At 40.4% G+C, this 20,238-nt stretch overlaps 3 protein-coding genes across 4 annotated transcripts; 1 reads left to right on the top strand and 2 right to left on the bottom strand.

Annotated features, from left to right (window-relative positions):
• Window positions 1-549: 549 nt before the first annotated feature.
• Window positions 550-5,125, bottom strand: si:ch211-284e13.5 (uncharacterized protein LOC793850 homolog). The gene is made up of 3 exons (XM_042398092.1): window positions 4,478-5,125; window positions 3,409-3,744; window positions 550-2,723 (listed from the first exon to the last, which is right to left on the bottom strand). Exons 1-3 carry the CDS (start codon window positions 5,007-5,009, stop codon window positions 2,155-2,157), a joined length of 1,437 nt encoding a protein of 478 aa, XP_042254026.1. The 5' UTR covers window positions 5,010-5,125; the 3' UTR covers window positions 550-2,154.
• Window positions 5,117-11,867, top strand: avpi1 (arginine vasopressin induced 1). 2 transcript variants are annotated; one of them, XM_042398108.1, is made up of 4 exons: window positions 5,117-5,204; window positions 7,483-7,705; window positions 8,794-9,208; window positions 10,463-11,867. In XM_042398108.1, exons 2-4 carry the CDS (start codon window positions 7,672-7,674, stop codon window positions 10,662-10,664), a joined length of 651 nt encoding a protein of 216 aa, XP_042254042.1. In that variant the 5' UTR covers window positions 5,117-5,204; window positions 7,483-7,671; the 3' UTR covers window positions 10,665-11,867. The 2 variants fall into 2 exon arrangements, with proteins under 2 accessions (XP_042254042.1, XP_042254036.1); XM_042398102.1 differs by having other exon boundaries at window positions 8,743-9,208.
• Window positions 11,868-11,941: 74 nt separating this feature from the next.
• Window positions 11,942-18,427, bottom strand: pi4k2a (phosphatidylinositol 4-kinase type 2 alpha). Its single transcript, XM_042433329.1, has 9 exons — window positions 17,908-18,427; window positions 15,982-16,182; window positions 15,762-15,893; window positions 14,707-14,860; window positions 14,553-14,614; window positions 14,324-14,423; window positions 13,535-13,668; window positions 13,382-13,441; window positions 11,942-13,181 (listed from the first exon to the last, which is right to left on the bottom strand). Exons 1-9 carry the CDS (start codon window positions 18,244-18,246, stop codon window positions 13,020-13,022), a joined length of 1,344 nt encoding a protein of 447 aa, XP_042289263.1. The 5' UTR covers window positions 18,247-18,427; the 3' UTR covers window positions 11,942-13,019.
• Between the last annotated feature and the right edge of the window lie 1,811 nt (window positions 18,428-20,238).

The following is a 20,238-nucleotide window of genomic DNA, read 5'->3' as shown; positions in this document are numbered from 1 at the left end:
CTCCACACAGCAGCAGCAACAAGCTCTTTGAGGACATATGAGAACATGTGATGTGTGATACTACTGATGCCTATGAGAGAAAGAGCAAGACAGAGTGAAGCAGGAGGGAATGGACAGTTACCTGCAATACAAAAAAGAGTTATAGTAAATCTACTGCATATTCTGGCTAAAAGTAACTTATCTGTTTTGCTGCCTAAAGTCTATACAGAATATCTTAGTGGTTATTGTGTGAATGGGAGAAAGTTGACCTAAGGTCAGGAATAAACAATACAGAAATTACCCTGTGTAGAGAAGGGCAGCAGAGAAAAAGATGTCAACAACAACTACTGACTGCAACTTTCAGAAACCGCTGTTTGTGACTGACAGTAATATCATGTAACTACAACTACATCACAACTCAAGCAGTCTGAATCTTGGCTGCAACATGCTGGGAGTTGTAATTCCACACCCGAATATTTCTGGTTTGGTATTGAACATGTTTTATATTTGAATCCACTGTCTGAGCACCAAGTTCCTCCAGCTATATCTGACAATACTTTTTTCAAGACCTTCATTTCTCTTTTTTTAATGTAAAGATTGTGCTTGGTGTTTAATATGACTTCTTATAAAGGGCATATTTAGTAATACATGTATATGATATATGGTATGATTTATTTATGGATTACAAACACATAAACAAAATCCAAGAGATAACATGCTAAAGTGAAAACACTTATTTCCGACAAGGTCCCAAGATGTTAATAGACAAAGAAACATAAAGAAGCACAAGACATTCAACATAAAACTAAACAATAAAATCCTGACATCAAAAAACACATTGCCACAATTTAAATTAAAGAATGATAACACACACATCAAAACAGTAAAAGTACCTAATCATTTTTGGATATATACTATATGTTTTGATATGATGTTATTTGTCTAATGATCAATTCATTTTCACTTCATATGACCTGTCGCCCTCTACTGGCACCCAGCACAAGGTGCCTCTGGCACAATGTTAGAGATCAACTATATAGAAAGAGCCAACAGAGCCATCCCCCTCAGCAGTCTCAGAAGATGATGTCCCTCAGACTGCATTCGACATGGAACAACAGACTTGTTGAGGTGGACTGGGACTCTGCAGAGGCTTGGCTGTTCTTCTTCTGGACCTGCTAGCGTCCTCTGGTATCAGTTACAGCGCTGGAGTTGAAGTTAATTTGCATCTTTGACCAAACCAAATATTAAAAACACATCATGTGAAATGCTGGGGTTTTGAGCAATTTCAATATTTCTCTATATTTTCCGTTAACTCTCTGACATGTCGCACCAAAACTGCATATTAGGATAAATTAAGCACAAATAAATAATTAAAAAACAAAGATTTAAACAAAATATATCTTTCTACATTTTTAGAGATTGTCATGAATAACAAACGTAAACAGACTCATCATAAAACAAGACAAAATTGCACTTAGAATCACACTGAAAGGTTCCACACACTTAATATAAATTAGTAATACTGAGCCATTGTATACAGTATGTAGCAAAATGGTTGACATGGTCATCAAATAGCCATAGTACCCATCTTTTGTCTATTTTTGCCTCGTCTAATAATGAGATGACACCTCTTACAGAGCATTAACAATGGAATAAAGATTAGTTTCAATAACAGAATAATTAATAGTTTGACAGAAACCACAGACAGCTCCTGTAACTGTGAGAGCAGTGCCTGCCATCTCAAAAGGAAGACCTGGTAGAAAAGAGTGAAACGGTACGGACAGAAGATCTACTGGTTTATGTAAAATCCAGAGATCATTTAAGGTTAGATTAATATATGTGGGCCATTCATGGTCCTTCTCAAAAATCTGATATTAGCCTGTGATTAGGCTCCACCTCTGAAATGTTGATAGTACCTGCCTGTGCTAGTCACAACTAGGAGGACTGTTGTTTGTCCTGCACTGTAATTCAGATGCCTGCAACTATAACTCAGACTTTAACTGTCTGAATAATTTCTTTCAACAGCTTTAGATCTGTAAAATCCTGTAAAAATTTCTTTACACTAAGAAATGATCAAATTAAAACACAATGAGCATTGCATAAAATCAGCTGTTTACATCTGGTATTGAAAAATTTTGGTCCTTAACCTTAATGTTGTGTCCCACTCAACTGGAGCTACTTGCTATGTGAACGCTGGTGGAATTTGAGCCCCCCGCAGTTTCTGAAGGACTTTCCACACTGTCCGCAGATGTAAGGCTTCTCTCCGGTGTGGATACGGAAGTGCCTGGTTAAAGCCCCGGAGTGACGGAAACACTTGGAGCACACTGAGCAAGTGTACGGTCTCTCTCCTGTGTGGATGCGGAGGTGGGTCTTGAGGTTCTCCATGCGGTTGAACTCTCGGTTGCACTCCGTGCAGCGGAAGGGGCTGCAGCCCGGTGGGTAAAGTTGCAGTCTGGTCCTCTTGCTTCCCGCTACCGGCTGCTGACGCTTCTGCTGGCACTGGCCGTAATGCCGCCGCAGCAAGCTGGGCAGGTGGAAAGTCTGACCGCAGGACTTGCAGGTATAGATGTTGGCGATGGTGTGGCCGAGACTGCGGCTGGTGCGGACATGGACTCCAAAAACCTGTGGGGAGGCTTCCTGGATGGGAGCTTGTTCTGTCAGCTGGAGGATGTTTGGGAACTCTGAGGAGAGGGATGGAAGATCTATGGATGGTATGAGGCCGGTGGTCAGGTTTGGAGGATGAGCTATACAAAAATCACACATGTAGGAGTTCAGCTGATGGAAATTTGAACACTTAGAAACTTCATATTAAAAACAAAAAGGTAAAGTTGCAAACATCTGATTTCAGTAATAATTTAACAACAGTGCAGAGCACATTACTTTTTGTAGGCTTCAGTCAGCAATAAGAAGACACAAATGTGATTACATTCTTATGAATTAGTCAGCTAGACTGACAATCACATTTATTTGATCTTGTTAATCTTGAAAGCATTCAAACTGCAAAACTGTTTAGAAGCCAACTTAAATCACATTTGATGTTCATAATTATTTTAACTTTTAACTTTCTGTTTGCATGTAATTTTGTTTTAATCAGTCTTATTGTAAAGCTGTTATTCTATCGTAATTGTTGTATTTATGCTTTATAAATTAAGTTTATTATTAGTAGTATTTAGTGCCCAACTTGTCCAGATGCCTACTTTGAACCCCAGCATCTAAATGCATGATGATGTAGATGATAGAGGCCATCAATATCATGACAGTAGTCTAAACTAGAGCTTCTCAGCCATGGGAACAGGAGACCACAGCTGTTTCAGCTGCTTCTCCACCCTGACTGGGGAAAAACCGAGCCCTTGAATATCAGCATCAAATGTCAACAATCTGAATAGTTGTTGCTATAGAGGTTCATACTTTCACAGTTTTCCATCTTACCCTGTGCCAGCCTGGTGCAGGACAGCTGTGTGTTTGCGTCTTGGCAGTGAATATTCTGCCCTTCTGGTTTCCACTCCTCCTGCAATGTGGACTGGACCACAGACATGCACTCTGGGCCGAAATCCTCCAATTTGATTGAGTCTAAACAGCAAGCAGAAGCACTTCCTCCCTCCTCTTCTGGCTTCTCCTGCTTCACAGTAACCTGCTCTGTTGTGAACTCGTCGTCGCTGTTGGGAAGTAGTGGTGAGTGGTGGTGTTGAGCTGCCGGGTCTTGACATGGTTGGTTGATGCTTTCTATCTTCACCACACATACAGGGGAAATCTCTGCAGTGACATCTGCAAAAAGAAAGATCAGAAGCACATTTGACCTTTTTCAATGTTTTTCACAAGTCACTAAAACATAACTTAAATTGCCCTGCAAAGTTTGCACTCTTATGAATTGCGGATACTTGAGCATATTTTCTGTGAAAGCCTTTTAAAAGAACAAAGCAGTAATCTAAGTACACTGCTGAGTTTAAACAATCCGTTCATTAGGGAACTGAAAACCCCTCTTAAGTTATTTTCAGTTATTATAATGATGTGCATTGATTAAGTCATTTGAAGGAGAAAAACAACAGAATTTATAAGAGACCAGTATAATCCTAAAATGTTACTTATTTAAGGTAAATTTAAGGCATTTAAGACTGTCACCTGGGTTAAACTGTGTATATTAACTAGTGAGAGTGTGCATTAAGAGGTGATGAGAGCTTTTTAAGCTTTTCAACTGATATTTTGTACCATATTGTGTAGATTAATTTATCAAATTACATTTTTGAGGAGGTACCTGTACAAATGTGCACACACAAACAAATGTATCTATCTGCAATTGCTTTTGCACGATAAAAATAACTGAAGAGACCGGTGTTTGTAGCTCAGTCTTGACTAGCATGTGGGTGTTACTACAAACCGCACTCATGTGTCAACAAAATGTATGAAAATGTCATCTGAGGCATTATATTCTGCTTTATATTGACCTACAAGGTATGATGGCAGGAAAGTGATCAGGCAGAAAATAAAAACTGCTGTTTACCTTTAGTCAAAGCAGCGGCAGCACATCCATCATTTCGGTTTTTCTCCTGGTCTGAAGCAGCATCACTAATAAGCTGTGTCCTTACATCACCGTCTGATCTCCGCTCTTCATCTCTGCTCACATGGTTACCTTTGGGGTCTGGATGAGGCTGATGTGCACGGCTGTTACCTGCAGGAGTGTCACCTCTGCCCCCCGTGCAACTGTGCACTTTGGGTTTTTGCGACATGTGACTGATGTGAGGTTGATGTGTCTGCTTTGCAGGAGCAGTACTGTCACCTCTTTCCTCCAGCATGGCTTCAGCTCTCTGCAGTCTTTGTTTGAGGGTCTCGTTCTCTCGTCGCATCTCTTCATAGATGTCGCCTGTTGCCTGACCTACAAGCTCCGTCACCTCCCGAACTGCGATCTCCACAGCCACTTCAAATGCTCCATGTATCGCTGCAACAAGCTCCTCTTGCAGGGACAGAGCCACCTCACATGCGGCTACAGTTGTCACAGACGGGCGCTTTTTGCTCCCAATCAGCTGCGGTTTCATGGTGCATTCACTCTGTGCAATGGTTTGGAAATATTCACAAAAATCTCACCAGAATTCGGACTTTCCTGCCTTTTCTATCTTATGCAGCCTCATCTCTGAGCATTGCGAGAGGTTTCACTTCCGCCAACCGCTTCTGACACCTACCGGTGTAAAGGCTGAACTGCACCAGTTTATTAAAGAAAAAAAAGTGACAAGGTGAGTTTAAGAAATTTAAGTTTATTATTTTAACAAGACAGTTATAACAGCAGGCATACTGGTTTTAATAAATGTAGGCGACTCTTCCGTGCAGAGCTTCATCCATCAGCTGCGGGTTTTATAATAATCCAAGTGAGCAAGTATCCAACCAGATGGTCCGAGGGTGGCCAAAGTCATCACAGTCAGGACAAACAAAGATTCCTGCAAATCATTCAGAAATCACTTTAGGAAATCTGAGACATTTTCCAGTCACGCATTTGGGAACTTACCATGGCGCCAACTTTATCTTTAGCTGGTTTGCAGTTGATATAGTTTGCTCGCTGTTGAATCATTACACCTGCACCAGGAGCCAAAGCCCGACGAGCCCTCAGCAGTCCAACAAAAAACCCACACATGTCTGAAGAGAAGGGTCCGCTTCAGAGACAAGCGAGGTAGCTTATGAAGGCTTTGGGGAACACCTGCTTTAAAGTAGTTGTCCTGCTACACACCTGCTAATTGGTCTGAGTTTAATTGCTTTGCCTTCAGGTGCTGTAGGAATAACTGGCCAACCTTTGAGTTCATGTTTAATGCGTTGTATGACTTCTCTATGGTTGCTTTCATCGGCTTTTCATGCTTATAAAACTAATACGTTTTAATTCAGCTGTTTTGCAGCAAAAATTTGTTTCATCCGCTTTTTCATTCACTGTGATTGTGCTGCAATGTTACCTTACAAAATGACTGTTGAGAATCGTTTTATTTGAAATTTATAATTTCATGTCCCTTGTTGATTATGTCAGTTAGAGAAAGATGATCTTTGATTGAATAGCTCATGTTTTTAGTTCTGATAAGCTGAGACACAGTGGAAGCTTTTATATTACAGCTCTTTTTGATAAACACCTATGACCCTTATTTAACATGGCACAGGTTTGACAGATTTAATATGTGATTAATGAAAATGACTACTTATACTACTTATTTCTAAGCAATCACACCGCTTGGCTTCTGCTCAATTATGTTCTTGGCAGAGTCACAACCAATGACAGATTTATTTGCTCGTTTTTTTTCTTCTTATTTATGGTTTTGTTTTTTTTACACTGGTGCAAATGATGCTGATTTTTTATTACTAACCTATCAAATGTCAAACCTGTCACAAGTTAAAAGACTTGAGTCTTGAAATTGCTTATTTTGTTTGACCAACAAAATACCTATTCTAAATGAATAATTGACCAAAATTGTTGTGGAGCCAAGGTGAACTTGGACATTGTAGTTCTTTTGTTGTTGTTGTTGTTGTTGTTGTTCTTGCTGATGACTCACAGAAGAATGTGATAGGCTCTCTGGGTTGCTGGTCAATAGTACCTCTAAGGACAGACGGTCATAGACCAGAGCGTGAAGAGACACAATGCATCATAGAAGTGAGACAATAATATGCAGTGAAGCAGGATGCTACAGTTCATCAATCAAGCTGTTGTCAACACTGTCATGGATGGCTCTTTTCAAATCTATTAATCTTTGTGAAATGAAAATGATAAATACCAATATATCTCTCTTAGACACCTAGTTGAATCTATCATTTGCAAGAGATATGTCATTCAGCCTTGAGTCTGAAAAATTGAAAACTGGGTCCTCACCCTAGATAACAGGAAAATGGCACCACTTGGTGGCCAGTTGTTATAAAGACACATTCATTCTAATTGAGTCTCCATTTATCATTCATACATTCCCTCAAAAAACCCCAGAGAAGATACTTTAGTCTAACAGAAAACTATATAAAGCAGTAAACATAAGACATGATGTGACAATACATGCAGGTCAACAGGCACTGAATTCCTGTGAAATTTACAGATTACTTATTTTATTTTATTCTTCTATCATTCTGTACATTTTCTGCAAATTTTATGTTCCTACATTATAATCTACATGTTGTTTCAAAGGCTTCTCCATGCTGCCAGGATATATGAAATCCCTCTGTTATGTTTTAATTTAAATTAACAAGTTGCCCCAAAACTGATTTAAAAATAACATTAAAAAACAGCTTTCAATACCTACAACATGTACACACTGAATTTAAACACCTCCACCCCCAAATTTGCAGAAACAATACTGGGAACATGACTTCAGTGTCCTTATTAGCCTAATGACCATCCCTGTGTGTGGGAAGGCAATGCCAATCAAATATCACTGTTAATAAATAACACATGATGTAATTGTGGCATTACTGCAGCAATTATACACTTAATCAACAGTGGTGGGAAGAACATTTGAGGCTTCTGTTGATCTGCTTGTTTGTTTCTTTTTGTAGACTGACTCTTGATTTGAGGTAAGCACCTCACCTCAGCGCTGACGTCATGACTGGATTGATTAATTCTCACGGCCTCCGTGTGCCACTGACGCGCCAGCTGGAAGTGGGTCAGCTCAGCATTAGTGGGTGTGAAGGTTGTGGTCTGGATGCTGGTTCAATAATCAGGCTGTCTGTCTGCCTGTGTGGTGCATGCTCAGAGTTTCTCTCACTCAAACTGCGGAGGGTAAGAAGTCAACTCTTTCTTTTCTACATATGTTAATTGTAGAATATTTTGTTTTTTCTCAGTGTTGCCTGTATTTTCTGTTTATGTTGTTGTAGACAGATACTGAAAAATATCAGCCAGGATACGTTTTTATGGAATGAATTAAGGGTAATTATTGGAGATGTAAATGAGAAATTACATGAGACTGCACTGTTGCTATTGGCTATTCTAACATAAAAACTGAAAATATATTGGGTACTAGAAAAAACATACAAGGCATATTTGTGGACTATTTTGACCAATTTAACAGTTGTTTATTTTCTAGATTTTCACCTGTATGTATTAGGTTTAGGCTACGACAGTGGTTACCAACCTTTACCAGTTAGGGTTAGGGGTTAGTGATATTATAATATTATAAATTTAACCACAAAGCTATTTTCCTCAGTTTTTTTTGTTTGAGTAATTTTAGAGAAGAGAAATGTGGGTAATTTTCTTCCAACAGAAATCCACATTTTTCTGCTGTCCTCCGCTTTCATCATCTCCCCTGAGATATACCTAGCGTCCCCTTGCGGGGGTCTCAACCCCCAGGTTGGGCTACTATTTTGTGAAAGAGGAATGTGGATGGAAACAACATCACAGAGCAACTTGGTTTCTCTCTGTTTTTTTACGTCATCCCTTTCCCCTCCAAAGGGTATCTCCAAAATATCCATTTTGCAGGAAATAGCAAATACAGTTCCAACATTACTCAAAGGGATAAGGATGCCAGAATTTGTCTAATGATACAGGAGGCTGGAATGCTGAAGCTAAAAAATGAGCATCATCTAGTTTGAATGTGCCAGATTTTTATGACACTGGCATCACTGTGTTTGTGCATGCATGTGTGTTACCTCTCCCTACGCACTTAAGACCCATGAATAATGAGATAAGACAGACGAGGGAAGCTAAGGTAACTAGGCTTTTTGGCTGCAGCCCCGGAAATGTGTCTGCTGGCTGAGGGCTTGATCTCTTTATCTTTCATTTAACCAATTGGGTCTCTTTCCTTTCTCCCTTCTTTTCAGCTTACCTTTCCTTCCTGTCCTCTTGCCCTCCCCCTTTATATTATCCCCCAGTCCTGCCCTTATTTCACCATCTAGACGTTCTCCACCCTCCGGGCATGGCAGAGGCCCCAGCATCCACCCCCGCTGAGAATGGTCTGCCGGTGTTGTGGAAACACTCCAATCAACGCTGCAGGAAGTCTGGATGCTCCAACATCTTTACAGGGGTAAACATGCACCAGTTGCACCGGCTGTTCAGGACAGCAGGAGACAGAGACGCTGAACATCGGGCGAAACTGGTGTGGCAAGGGGCGGATGCAGACATGGAAGGAGCAGAAGAAGAGAAGGAGAAGGAAGGGGAGGAGAGAGGGGATGAGGCAGGGCTGGCCCAGGCCTTGGTGGGGCTCCGAGTCCGAGCAAGGAATAAAGCAGGCTTTAGGGCAGAAGGACAAAGAGACCACACGTGGCTCAGAACATCAGGGTACCTCAGGTGAGTGTCAAAGGTCATGAAACCAGCAAAATGTATAAAAAGGATGTGACAAGTGAAATGTAGATGAAGAGTTTAAAAGGAAAAGGAGTGAAAAGATTCTCTTAATCTATCAGAATAGTAGCAGAATAGTTCTCAGTTCTCTCTCTGCTTATTAATAATCAAAAATACTCATTTTATACTTTTAAACAATCGATCTTAATATTCAAGGTCTTGTCCAACTACAAACCGGCCTTGAAATGCAGTGTGTAGATTGTCATGTGCCTAATCAACTCAGCATGACTTCACAAGACTGTGTCCTCTTCTCTCTGCATACCATAACACACACACACACACACACACACGCACGCACACACACACACACACAACTGTCATACTTTGCTTTTGACATTCCTCACTGAGATGAAATTAGATTTGTTGGAGGAGTAATGAAGTGCCACAGAATGGTAAAATGGTAGTGTGTCTCTACAGGGTGGGGCAGTAATAACAAAATGGTGAGCTGTAACAAAAATTGTCTGATACCAATTAGCTTACTTTTTCTTTTTTTAAGCAAAATTCCTTCAGCACAGTGTTGTTTAAATGAAGTAGGGTTCTGTCTGAAGTGCAGCTTGATTTGGGTGATGATTACGAGTGCCACACCACACAATAATGTCATTATTTCAGTTGCTGAATGGCTCTTTTCCACTCATTAAAAGGAAGATTTTTTAATTTTTCATTTCTGAGTAGAAGTAACCTGTTTAAGTGACTATTACATTAGATCATGGTGGCATTTATTGCTGCTGTAGAGGTTGTGGCAGAGGCAAAAATCAAAGGCTGTGCAAATACATCGATTCATGCTTCTCAACACATCTTCAGTGATATTTTTGGAATCATCGAGTCTGTTAAAATCATACCCCCACCTCCAGGCAAGGCAGAGGTTGAGCAGACCTTAGCTTGTGTCCAGGTGGCAAGCTAGCTCATTTCTCCCCATGGCTCTTGCTTGAAGCTCTCTTTACTCCGTCAGTAGCGTCATAGTTGGCTATTCTCTACCCTTCCTCGATGCCCAATCTACTGTCAAATCCCTACAACCAACTTTAACCGGCAGACACCTTTAGCTCGCCAACCACCATCCCTTCTTCAAGGGAATTAGGGTTGTAAAGAAGGAAGCATAACATTAGCAAGTCATTCTAAGAGCCTGTTGTTCCAACAGCATTTGTTCATAGTCTATGTAGGTGTGTAATAGTTCAGCTAAACCAGAGTTACTTCTCTGTCTTCCAGGATTGAGGAGCCATTATCTGGCTACAGTGTTGAGGGTGAGGAGGTTGACCGAGCACCCAGTCTGGGGGAATTTCTGCTGGCGAATGAAGAAGACATCCCAGAGAACCAAAATCCCTTCAAACCCTCCTCTTGGAGGTTGGGTGTGGCAAGGCAGGAGGGTGCCAGAGACTCTGAACGCTACCTTCACCGCATCCTCCACTAAAAACTGACTAGAGTTTGGGGCAACACAGACAGTGATGGAAGATGCAATGAAGCTGAAGTCATGAAATACATGATTGGTTCTACATGAGGGGATATATTGTATTGCTCTGAATCTTACTGCTAACATGTACTCTACATGTTAGACCCCAACACAGAGAAAAACCAGAGAACTTTCGTAAACCTGTTTGGGGAGTAGTCCAACTATTACAATTATAATGTGTATCTCTTCCAGTGCAGGCATATTGGAGAGGCTGTGTTTTAACAGAAATGGGGTATTGTGTAACCCTGGAATGAAATTTCTGATGCACAAAGTTATTTTTGATTGCACAGTTGATGTTGGACGTGCCACAGAATTCATGGGCAGAATATTGTTACACTGAATTAAATGTTTATGTTTGAAAAGCACTTTAAGAGCACTTCTAGCCTGAGATGTTGTTTTCTTTAAAGTACTTAATACTGAAATGTCTAAATGAAGATGCCATGAATCACGTTCTTTTAAAAAAACAGATCAAAACTAGAACAAAACTAGAAATACCGCCTCACGGTTGTATGCCTCCACCAACCAGCCAAGTTGCAGTTAACATCCATGTCCAGACTCATAATATTTGTAGAGAAGACTTTAAAGGAATTTCATAAAAGGTACTAAGTTTGACCTTTGACCACCAAATTCTAATCAGTTCATCCTGCCCGTTTGTGCCAGATGTAATAAAATTTGCTCCAGGCATTCCTGAAAGATCGCATTCACAAGAGAATGGGATGGACATGAGATCACAATGACCTTGACCTGTTACCACCAAAATCTAATCAGTTCATCCTGGAGTTCACCAGCTAGTCACTAACTTTGTCTGTCTGCTTGGGCAGGTAGCTTTTGATGTAAACAGCTGCTGGAAACAGTGCTGATGAGAGTGGTGTAAATGAACCAAAACAGTAACACTGCAACCCATAAAACTGAAACAAAGAGTAAAAAGACACTGAAACAATCCGTAGAGCTGAATAAAACTGCAGTCTGGAGATAATAATCAGTGAGTTTGTCACTATTAACGACTCCTTTCAAATTACACAAAGTATCTTGATCTGTTGTTAATATAAAAATATTGATTATAGCAACTTTAAAGACATGATTTGTTTGACAATTAGCATATACTATAACATTTTTGACATTACCTACTGTTGTATTAAACCCAGTGTACATGAACAGAACACAGTAAAGCAGTGGATGATTTTTCATATTTGTGTCATGTGACTGTACGTTTCTCATTCACAAACACACAAGTCATCTGTATTAATGGAATATGTTTTAATTATAATCTATCATTAAATATTACATACAAATTATACAGTGCATTGTCACAATACATTTCAATTCAGTACAGCAGGAAGTTACTTCGTTGTTTACTTGGGTCCACATCGCGCGCGAGTCAGAATAAGTAACAGAAATCGATCAATCAAGATGGCCGACACAAACAGGAGCTTGTGGACTAGGACAGCCACCATAACCCTGCTCTACCTGCTCGCAGATGGGATAATTTTGTCTTCTTCGCCAGATTTAAACCATCAGTGAGAGAAGAAAAATTAGACAAGCCAGTTGTACTTAGCTTAACAGACAATGTGTTTCTTTAACCAAAAGTTTCTCTGCTCTCCAACATCACTCCAGATGACTTGCAGATCCTATTCTAAACAGTTAGGAGGAGCAACGAGTGACTGTGAAACCAGCTCACGTGGCTTGTGTTCATTGTGTAGTGAGACATACACACCACCACTGAACGTCCAGTTTCTAAATCTTCAAGACTTAACCACAATGAACACTTCTCCTTATTTGTTAAAAAAATAAAAAGCTGATCATCACTAGTGGCACCACTGCTTTCACCAACCCCGAGCTTTTAACAGCGTAGGAGGGAATATGCAGGTGAATATTAAAAGGCAGAGAGGTAATGAAAAAAAAACAAAAAAAACGACATGGAATGCAACACCTCCCATCCAAAAACCTAGCATGAGAGGCTTTTGACTAGCGTGCATATGTGAGTGAGCATATGTGCACCCAGGAGACCAACAGAAAAGTCTGACATCTCACTGAAATCTCTCTCTCGCAACAAGGTACAGAATCTTTTATCATTTAGGCGTAAATTCTTGACGTCCAACACAAGGCACAGAGGCAAACGGGGAAGATATGTTGTGAAATTCTTCCTCTTTTGGCCTCATCTCTCCACCCACTCACTCAGTCTTTGTAACCAAAGTATCCGTAAGGAGAGGAGAGGAGGGGAGGATGATTATTTCAATTTCCATTTTGTCCTCTCTTCCATCCGCACATGGACACGCTGGCTTCCTGCTGTTCGTCCTCCTCTTTGCTGCTCTCTTCCTACCACCAGGTGAAGAAGGGTCTTCTGCTCTGGAAACTCTGTGTGTAGGACTCACTGTTGGCTCTCTGAGGCGCTCTGGCTGTTTCCACGATTACTGGGGGCATCTGGACCAACTGGAGGGGTGTTTTGCCATCCTTCAGGGCTTGGCACAAGTTCAGGATCTTAAAATAGAAAAAAGGGCAAGATTTGTTTTTAAATTACGTTCAATGTATGCTTCCATACAAAGACTTTCATCTGAGAAGTAACAGTTTTAGTGGTAGACACCATTTCTTTCAGAAGTATGACTTCCCCTATTTGGTTTTGGTGGACTGGTGTATCTGTATGTTATCTAAATACAATAAAAGCCTTCAGTTTTGCTCACCTGCCCCCTCATTACAGCCACTTGTTTGTGAAACTGTCCTCTGTCGAAACCAGGGTCTTTCTATGGGACACAAAACGCGATACATATATGTTTTACATAATGTTTACAGCCACAGAACTGAGTTATCCTCAATCAATCAGAGTCACTCCATACCTTGAATAGTTCATAGAGGTCCTCTTCAAGGTCTTTGATGAAATTTGGATCAGAGAGTTTGGGCAGGACCAGCTCTCTGATTTCCTGGGAGAAAGGAACTTTGGCCTGGGAGAGCCACGCCCAGTAGAACGGGTCTGGTGATTGGACAACGAAAAGGCGTCTTAATGAATATTCATTAGTTGTAACGAGCTGGAGAGTTAATAGGGTGATGGAATAAGTGATCTATAGTGACAAGGTTAAAGAGTTAGTAAGAACTAGAAGAGTTAGTATTAGAACTGCAACAATTAGTTGATTAATCGATTAGATGATCAACATAACATTTTTCAGCAACTATTTTGATTATCGATTAATCGTTTTGAATAATTTTTTGAGAAAAAATGCCAGAATTCTCCGGTTCCACTTTCTTAAATGTTAATATTTTGTGGTTTCTTTAGTCTTCTTTGACAGTAAACTAAATATCTTTGGGTTGAGGACTGTTGGTCAGGACAAAACAAGACATTTTAGGTTGCATCTTGGGCTTTGGGAAACGGTGATCAACATTTTCTGCCATTTTATAGGACAATCGATCGATCGAGGAAATAATCAACATATTAATCCATTTTTAGAGAAACTTTGATGATGGATATATAGACAGGTAAATAGAGATGGATAAAGATATAAAATACATGACAGCTGTAACAAAAATACTATAACAACTTTCTCTCATAAGTGTTGAAAAGAGATAAACAGATTCTCTAAAAGCGGTTTAGAGCCATAATTGGTTAAAACAAAGTCGATATAGGTGCTCACAGGCTCTCCAGGAGTCTGGGTGTTTGAGGGGGAAGGCGAGGCCGTTGTCTATGGCTGCCAGCTTGATGATAGGATCTTTTACTACCACCCAGTCTGTGTCCTGCAGAGAGGGAGTGAAGGCACATGCAGGAATTAAACATAAACATATTCCGCCATTAGGATCAACACTTAAAAAGTTTATGTAAAGATTCAGGCTGTGTGTGTGAGTGTGTGTGTGTCGCATTCTCACCCTGTTCCCGACAGGGTCCATGGGGCAATCATACTTCAGCAGCCAGTTGTCATTTCCCCTATCTAGAAGATCAGAAAAATCATTCAAATTCAACACAGAGTGCTTTGTTGAGAACACTGCCTGAAATGATGACCCAGCCCTGATGACTACATGCCTGTGTTCCTGATGATGTAATCGAGGACTACGAGCCGCTCAAACTGCAGCTGAAGCTGACGGTTAGTGTTCTCAGGCAGAGGCTCCGCTTCGAACCTCCGCAGCCAGAAATCTGCATCCTTGTACCCATCAACAAAGAGCTGGAAGGAACCGACCTGGTGGAGTAGCAACAGATCCCTCAGCGCTCTGGATTTTTGGTTCATTTCATTATATTGTAATACCATCGAGCAAAGTGCACTGAAATGATTTAAACGAATTTCTTGTTCTCCTGGATACAAAATAAATGGGTCATTTGTTGCTTAACGGTGTTATTTCTTGTATTCATGTGGATGACTTGACAAACAGACATTGTGAAAGCTAAAATGACGTTGCCAGAGACAAATTTAAATATTAAATCATGTCATGTCATTTCAAGTTCTCGTCCACTTAAAAGGTGTTTATCTTCTTGTTTCTTCAGTTGGATGTTTGAGCTTCACTGTGCAGAATGATGTTTGTGCAGAGTTTGACACTGGAAGCTATTTTGACATTCATCTGCTGAAGGTGGAAAGTATCTCTGTGCTCAGAGAAAATCTGAGTTTAAGAAGTGCGCCTACAAGCGTGATTTGTGATACGACAACTACTTCGGAGCCAGTCGTGGTCCAATATTCAACTTTCACAAGTGTGATGTTGAAACTTGAAGCCTTCAGTTCACAAACACTGAGAATGAACTTTACAGTGAAGTAGGAGACATCTTGTATCCAGCAGTTTAAATTTGGAAATGAACAATATTTGCATAGTCATAGTTTCTGGATTTTTCAATAAGGGAGAAGGAGGAGATGCCATTTTTAGGATTTATAAAAAGTAATACCTTTCTTTGGGTGGCTGAATGTTATTCTGGGTAAAGAAGGTAATTACCAAATGAGGTTAGAGCGGACAGCTCATTGAACATCAATCAACTGATAACATCCAACACTTCTAAAAGTGAATATTTCCTTTGACAATCACTGTTTGGTAAGCAGTGAACACAAATCATTCACTGAATTACATCACTGGTGTAATAACAATTCATCAGCTTACCTTGGGTGGCAGTCCAATCCTGTGGAAGCGTTGGCCCACTTTAGGCACCTTCTCCAGGGCTAGCCTTTTTCCTCGAGACTTGACCCTGTCTATGGCACTGTAGTTGAACGTTTCACTAGCTAGGTACACTACCTGTGGAGTGGAGAAGATTGATCAAGAAAGGTAACATTTCTCAAATGGTTTGTTGCTTTGTATAATGCAGATGCGTGTGCATGTGTACCTTGGTCCTAGGAACGATGTTGAGCTCCAGTTTCTGATCAACCAGACTGGCCCCAGCCTCGGAGAGGTAACCCTGGTTCAGGACCAAACAGTCACGACCAAAACAGCAGGGACAACATAGTTTCTGGAGCCACTTAGTCCACTTTGGGTTCAGCTGGCCATAGGGCTCTTCATTCTTAGGTTTGAACACTCCGATGATCTTCTGTAGAGGGAGACAAAGAAAGGAGAATGAGGATGAAAGGCGGAGACAGAAAGTCAAAGCAAAACAAGATTTGGTTGTTTTTGAGGTAAATAAATGTTTTAATTAAAGATTTTTTTCCTTTGCAATCTGTTTAAAATATAACTGAAATATACTGAGCAAACGGATGGACAGTGGAGAAGAGGATTATTTGAAAATATGCCTTTTTGTGTCAGTGAAAGTCTGTCACTATCCACTAGGAGCTGAGGCCAATGTGCTCTGTAAAATCTGAAACTACAAGCTTTCTATAGACGCCTTTAAAGCATATACGTTTCATAAGCAAAAGATAGATTTTTGGGTGCGGTGTTACTTTTAAGTTGTTTATAGAAATCACATGTTGCACTAGTATGACACACACACACACACACTTACACACATACACCGATTACAACATGAAACTTGGTCATAGAAGAGAATTATATCCTCAGAGAGCTAGCACATGACTACTAAGCACACTGGTGACTAAGTAAAGAAACTGGAGAGGTGGGGGGATGGCGACGGGAGCAGGGTCATTGGATAAAAACCTCACACACTCAGCCTAGAATACTTATGTCTGTGCTGTAACAGTGAAGAAAAAGGCACATAAAAGTACCAAGACTATCCTATCTTGAACTGAAAATACAACAAGTGTAATTTATGAGGATCCATCTACACAAGCCACAGACACGCTTCCTTTTTCAACATGTCCCATAAATAGCAGCGTAATAAGAGGACAATGAGTTGCTCAATATTTTTATTGGTTGGCTCCAGTAGTGCTGATTAAATTTTACTGTTGAGAAACAGGCGTCATTAGAAAGAGTCAAGGCAACAAATGTAAGGAAACAATATAGTAATTCATATGGTGATTCTCTGATTTGTCTCGAATGTGAAGCACTTTGCAAAAGACTCGAAGACAGTGGTTACAACTGCTGTGACAAATCAGCAATGTGTGCTCAACCTCTTCAATTTGATTAGATCCTTAGGACTTTGATCTTTACCCGGAAATGCGATACAGAGAAAGGAGAAGACATAGAAGGAGCAATACCTGAAATAACTGGGGAAAAGCATGTTATCTGCTAGTGTGTTGCTGTTGACATCATTGTGACTGTGTGTCAGAGATGGAGGTTCACAGATTAAAACTACCCTTCTAAGGCAGAAGGATCTGAAATGATGAAAACCTACCAGCAATGCCACAGTCACATTGATTGTGAAAGCACTTCAGGGGAATCTAGGCAGATGCTACAATAACGTAAATAAGAACTCATTTTTCCCACCAATAATTGGCTTGTTCAGTTTTTAAAGACTAAATTTTAGGTATATTTTGTTTTTCATTACTTGAAGTATTTATGCTGTTGTTGTTGTTATTGTTGTTGTCATGTGCTGAACATGCATGTTTTAACTTCCAGATAAGGAAAAACTATTTTCCACCTTGGTGAACAATGAAATTGTATTCTGTCCTATTCTAAAAATGTCTTGTTTATTGGTTTAAACTGGGGAGATGTGGGGTCAAGTTGACATGTCTTAAAGCCTATTTGCAAAGTCATCACGGGCTAGTTAGAAAGAGGCCTTTCCTAGAAGCGAGTGGCACTTTTATCATAAACAGTCTTCACTGCATCCCACATAACACCTCAGATTTCATGGATCACCCAAAGGGGCCGTTAGGATGGCAGCAGCGGTCGGTAGATTAGTGTTAGCAGCTGTTCTTCTTACCCCCTGTGAGTCTTTGACAAAATAGCTCCCACTGGATCCCTGGTAGATCCTCTCGGGGTAGATACCCTCCTCGATGGCTCGCTCGGCCTTTCGGATGATCTCTCTGAACTCAGGATCCTCCGGGAACTCGTTCCTGTGCGGCTCTCGCGGCGAGCTTCCACGGTCCCGGTCCAGAAGCGGTTGTCTCTCCCGGCTGCGCCCCGGACTGCCAGCCGGGATGCGCACCACAGAGCCCGGCGTGCCTCCAAACGCGCCCCGCGGGCTGGTGGGCTCTGTGGGACAGTAGCTGAAATCACCCGAGTCCCGGAGCGGAGAGACAAGCGGACTCGTCTCGTCCATGTTTTTTTTCTATTATTTGTTGGAGGTGGACGACAAGTTATTTCTAACTCCTGGAGAAAGAGAAGACACAGAGGAGGGACAGAAAGTGGGACGGTTGTTTTGTTGGCTAGTCCTGACGTTGGCTAACAAGGAAACACAGAAACAAAAAAACAGAAAATCAGATGACTGTCAGTTTCCGGGAAGAGGCGGGGCTTGTTGAGTATTTTGATTTTAAACCAATCAGCGTTCAAATACTCCTGTCAACAAGCCGATCTCTAACGCTGATTGGTGATCATCTTTCCGCCCACGGAAGACATGTGAGAGCGTAGCAGTTAGTGCAATCAATTAACTCCAAATTAAAAATCCTTTGATTAATATCAGTTATTATAGGACTGAGGAAAAATCGTTTTTCTTGCCACTGTCAAACTAGTAAATCTTGGAAAATTGTCTTTTCTGTAACGACACATTTAGATTCAAAGGAATGAATTCTTTTGGTTTTTTTCATTGAAAAGACTTTTTTTTTTTTTTGAAAAACCATATCTTTTTTTAAATCCTATATTTGATTGAAAGTCATTGCCATCATTTCATTAATTCAATGTCCACTCTTAATCTTATGTCACATGACAGCTTAATCAGTAATAATGAAACAAATTAAACATTTATCTTCAGTCTGTGATGTCCTCAACATTGGCCTGCTAGTGAGCAACAACACTCAATCTTTTAACAAAAGCACATTTAATTTCAGCCTTTTTCAGTGGATAAGAAATGCATTTTGTCTGTAACCCCAAAGTGTTTTAATCTATTTTGTTCAGTATTAGTTGCACGAGACCTTGGACAAAAGTTTGTCTTTTTTAAAGCATGACGGCAGAGCATTGTGTCATGGGTTCATTCATGATCATTGCAGTAAAAGGTTCTTGTTCGGGTGAAAAATAACATTTAAACTACTGTTAGTATCATCTATCAATCTTGCTGAAGAATTAACTTACTATGTATTTATAATGAAAGTGAAGGGTTTCAACATCACAAGGATGACATGTATGCTATTCAGCCTGCTCATGTGACTTTGTCACTCATGTCCACTGACATTTAATGGAGATATCAGCAGTAGACCTGCACATAGAAGTATAAATGCTACACAAATCTAATTAACAAAGGCAGCAGTTTATAATCAGTCCAATCGTATTAGCCTTGTGAGCTTACGTGCCCCATAATGGACTGTGTGCACCCCTGACTCCTTCCATTTGTGTCGCTCCCAAAATGCTGAGATGCAAACTTTGACTACCTTCCCCCTTCAATATGAAGGTCAAAGTTCAGGGGTGGCACCAGCTGTCGTCTGGTGTCCAGGTCAAGAATTCTGGATCACTTATGAATGCTTGCTAACCACATATTGCTGTACTTTGAAAATTCAATGCATTAATGGTCATATCAGTCATGCTTCTTTTAAGGCTCTTGGGGCCATATCTTAGACAAGTCTCAACTCCTTAAGGCCAAGTCAAGTCACATCTTCATAACCAAACTGCAAGTTAAGCAACCTTCAAATCTGTGACTGCTAAGCATTGAAATGACACAGCATTTTAGTATTTTAAAGATGTGCTAACAGTGTTTTTGCATAGTGTTTTCAATGCTTAGATCTAAGAATTAAAACATTCAATGTGGCCATGCTTGCTCTCTGGTGTTGTTTTAATTATTCATATTAACCAGGTCAAATCTCAGGACTTGAATGTTTTTGCTTTTAAGTCTCAAGTCAAATAAGCCAAATAGGTACTGAAAGTGCAAGTCAGACATTCAACTCACACAAGTCTCAATAAATGTTTGTGAATTAGTCTCTAGTATCTGTGCATGAACATCTGCGAGCGAGGCAACATAGCTATGCAATAGATTTTCTACCACACATCAACACTTAATGATTCTGTCCATCTTTAGGGGGTGAGGATGAAAATGAGCAAAATGTTCAGCTCTTTAGGCATAAATGTCCTTAAAGAGCTGCACATTTTGATAGTTGAATGGTTTAAA

The sequence above is a fragment of the Thunnus maccoyii genome, chromosome 2 (assembly GCF_910596095.1).
Source record: "Thunnus maccoyii chromosome 2, fThuMac1.1, whole genome shotgun sequence".
Classification (NCBI taxonomy): Eukaryota; Metazoa; Chordata; class Actinopteri; order Scombriformes; family Scombridae; genus Thunnus; species Thunnus maccoyii.
The sequence above is the reverse complement of the archived record's forward strand: the minus strand, read 5'-3'. Positions and strand labels throughout refer to the sequence as shown.

Coding starts and splice junctions, on each gene's coding strand:
- si:ch211-284e13.5 (XM_042398092.1), bottom strand. CDS start 5,009: ATGAAACCGCAGCTGATTGGGAGCAAAAAGCGCCCGTCTGTGACAACT. Junction 3,745..4,477: donor TGCCGCTGCTTTGACTAAAG/GTAAACAGCAGT, acceptor TTCTTTTTGCAG/ATGTCACTGCAGAGATTTCC. Junction 2,724..3,408: donor CTGCACCAGGCTGGCACAGG/GTAAGATGGAAA, acceptor ATTTTTGTATAG/CTCATCCTCCAAACCTGACC.
- avpi1 (XM_042398102.1), top strand. CDS start 7,672: ATGCTCAGAGTTTCTCTCACTCAAACTGCGGAGG. Junction 7,706..8,742: donor TCTCACTCAAACTGCGGAGG/GTAAGAAGTCAA, acceptor CCTTCTTTTCAG/CTTACCTTTCCTTCCTGTCC. Junction 9,209..10,462: donor AGAACATCAGGGTACCTCAG/GTGAGTGTCAAA, acceptor TCTGTCTTCCAG/GATTGAGGAGCCATTATCTG.
- pi4k2a (XM_042433329.1), bottom strand. CDS start 18,246: ATGGACGAGACGAGTCCGCTTGTCTCTCCGCTCCGGGACTCGGGTGAT. Junction 14,615..14,706: donor TTACATCATCAGGAACACAG/GCATGTAGTCAT, acceptor CTGATCTTCTAG/ATAGGGGAAATGACAACTGG. Junction 13,669..14,323: donor CCCAGACTCCTGGAGAGCCT/GTGAGCACCTAT, acceptor TCCAATCACCAG/ACCCGTTCTACTGGGCGTGG.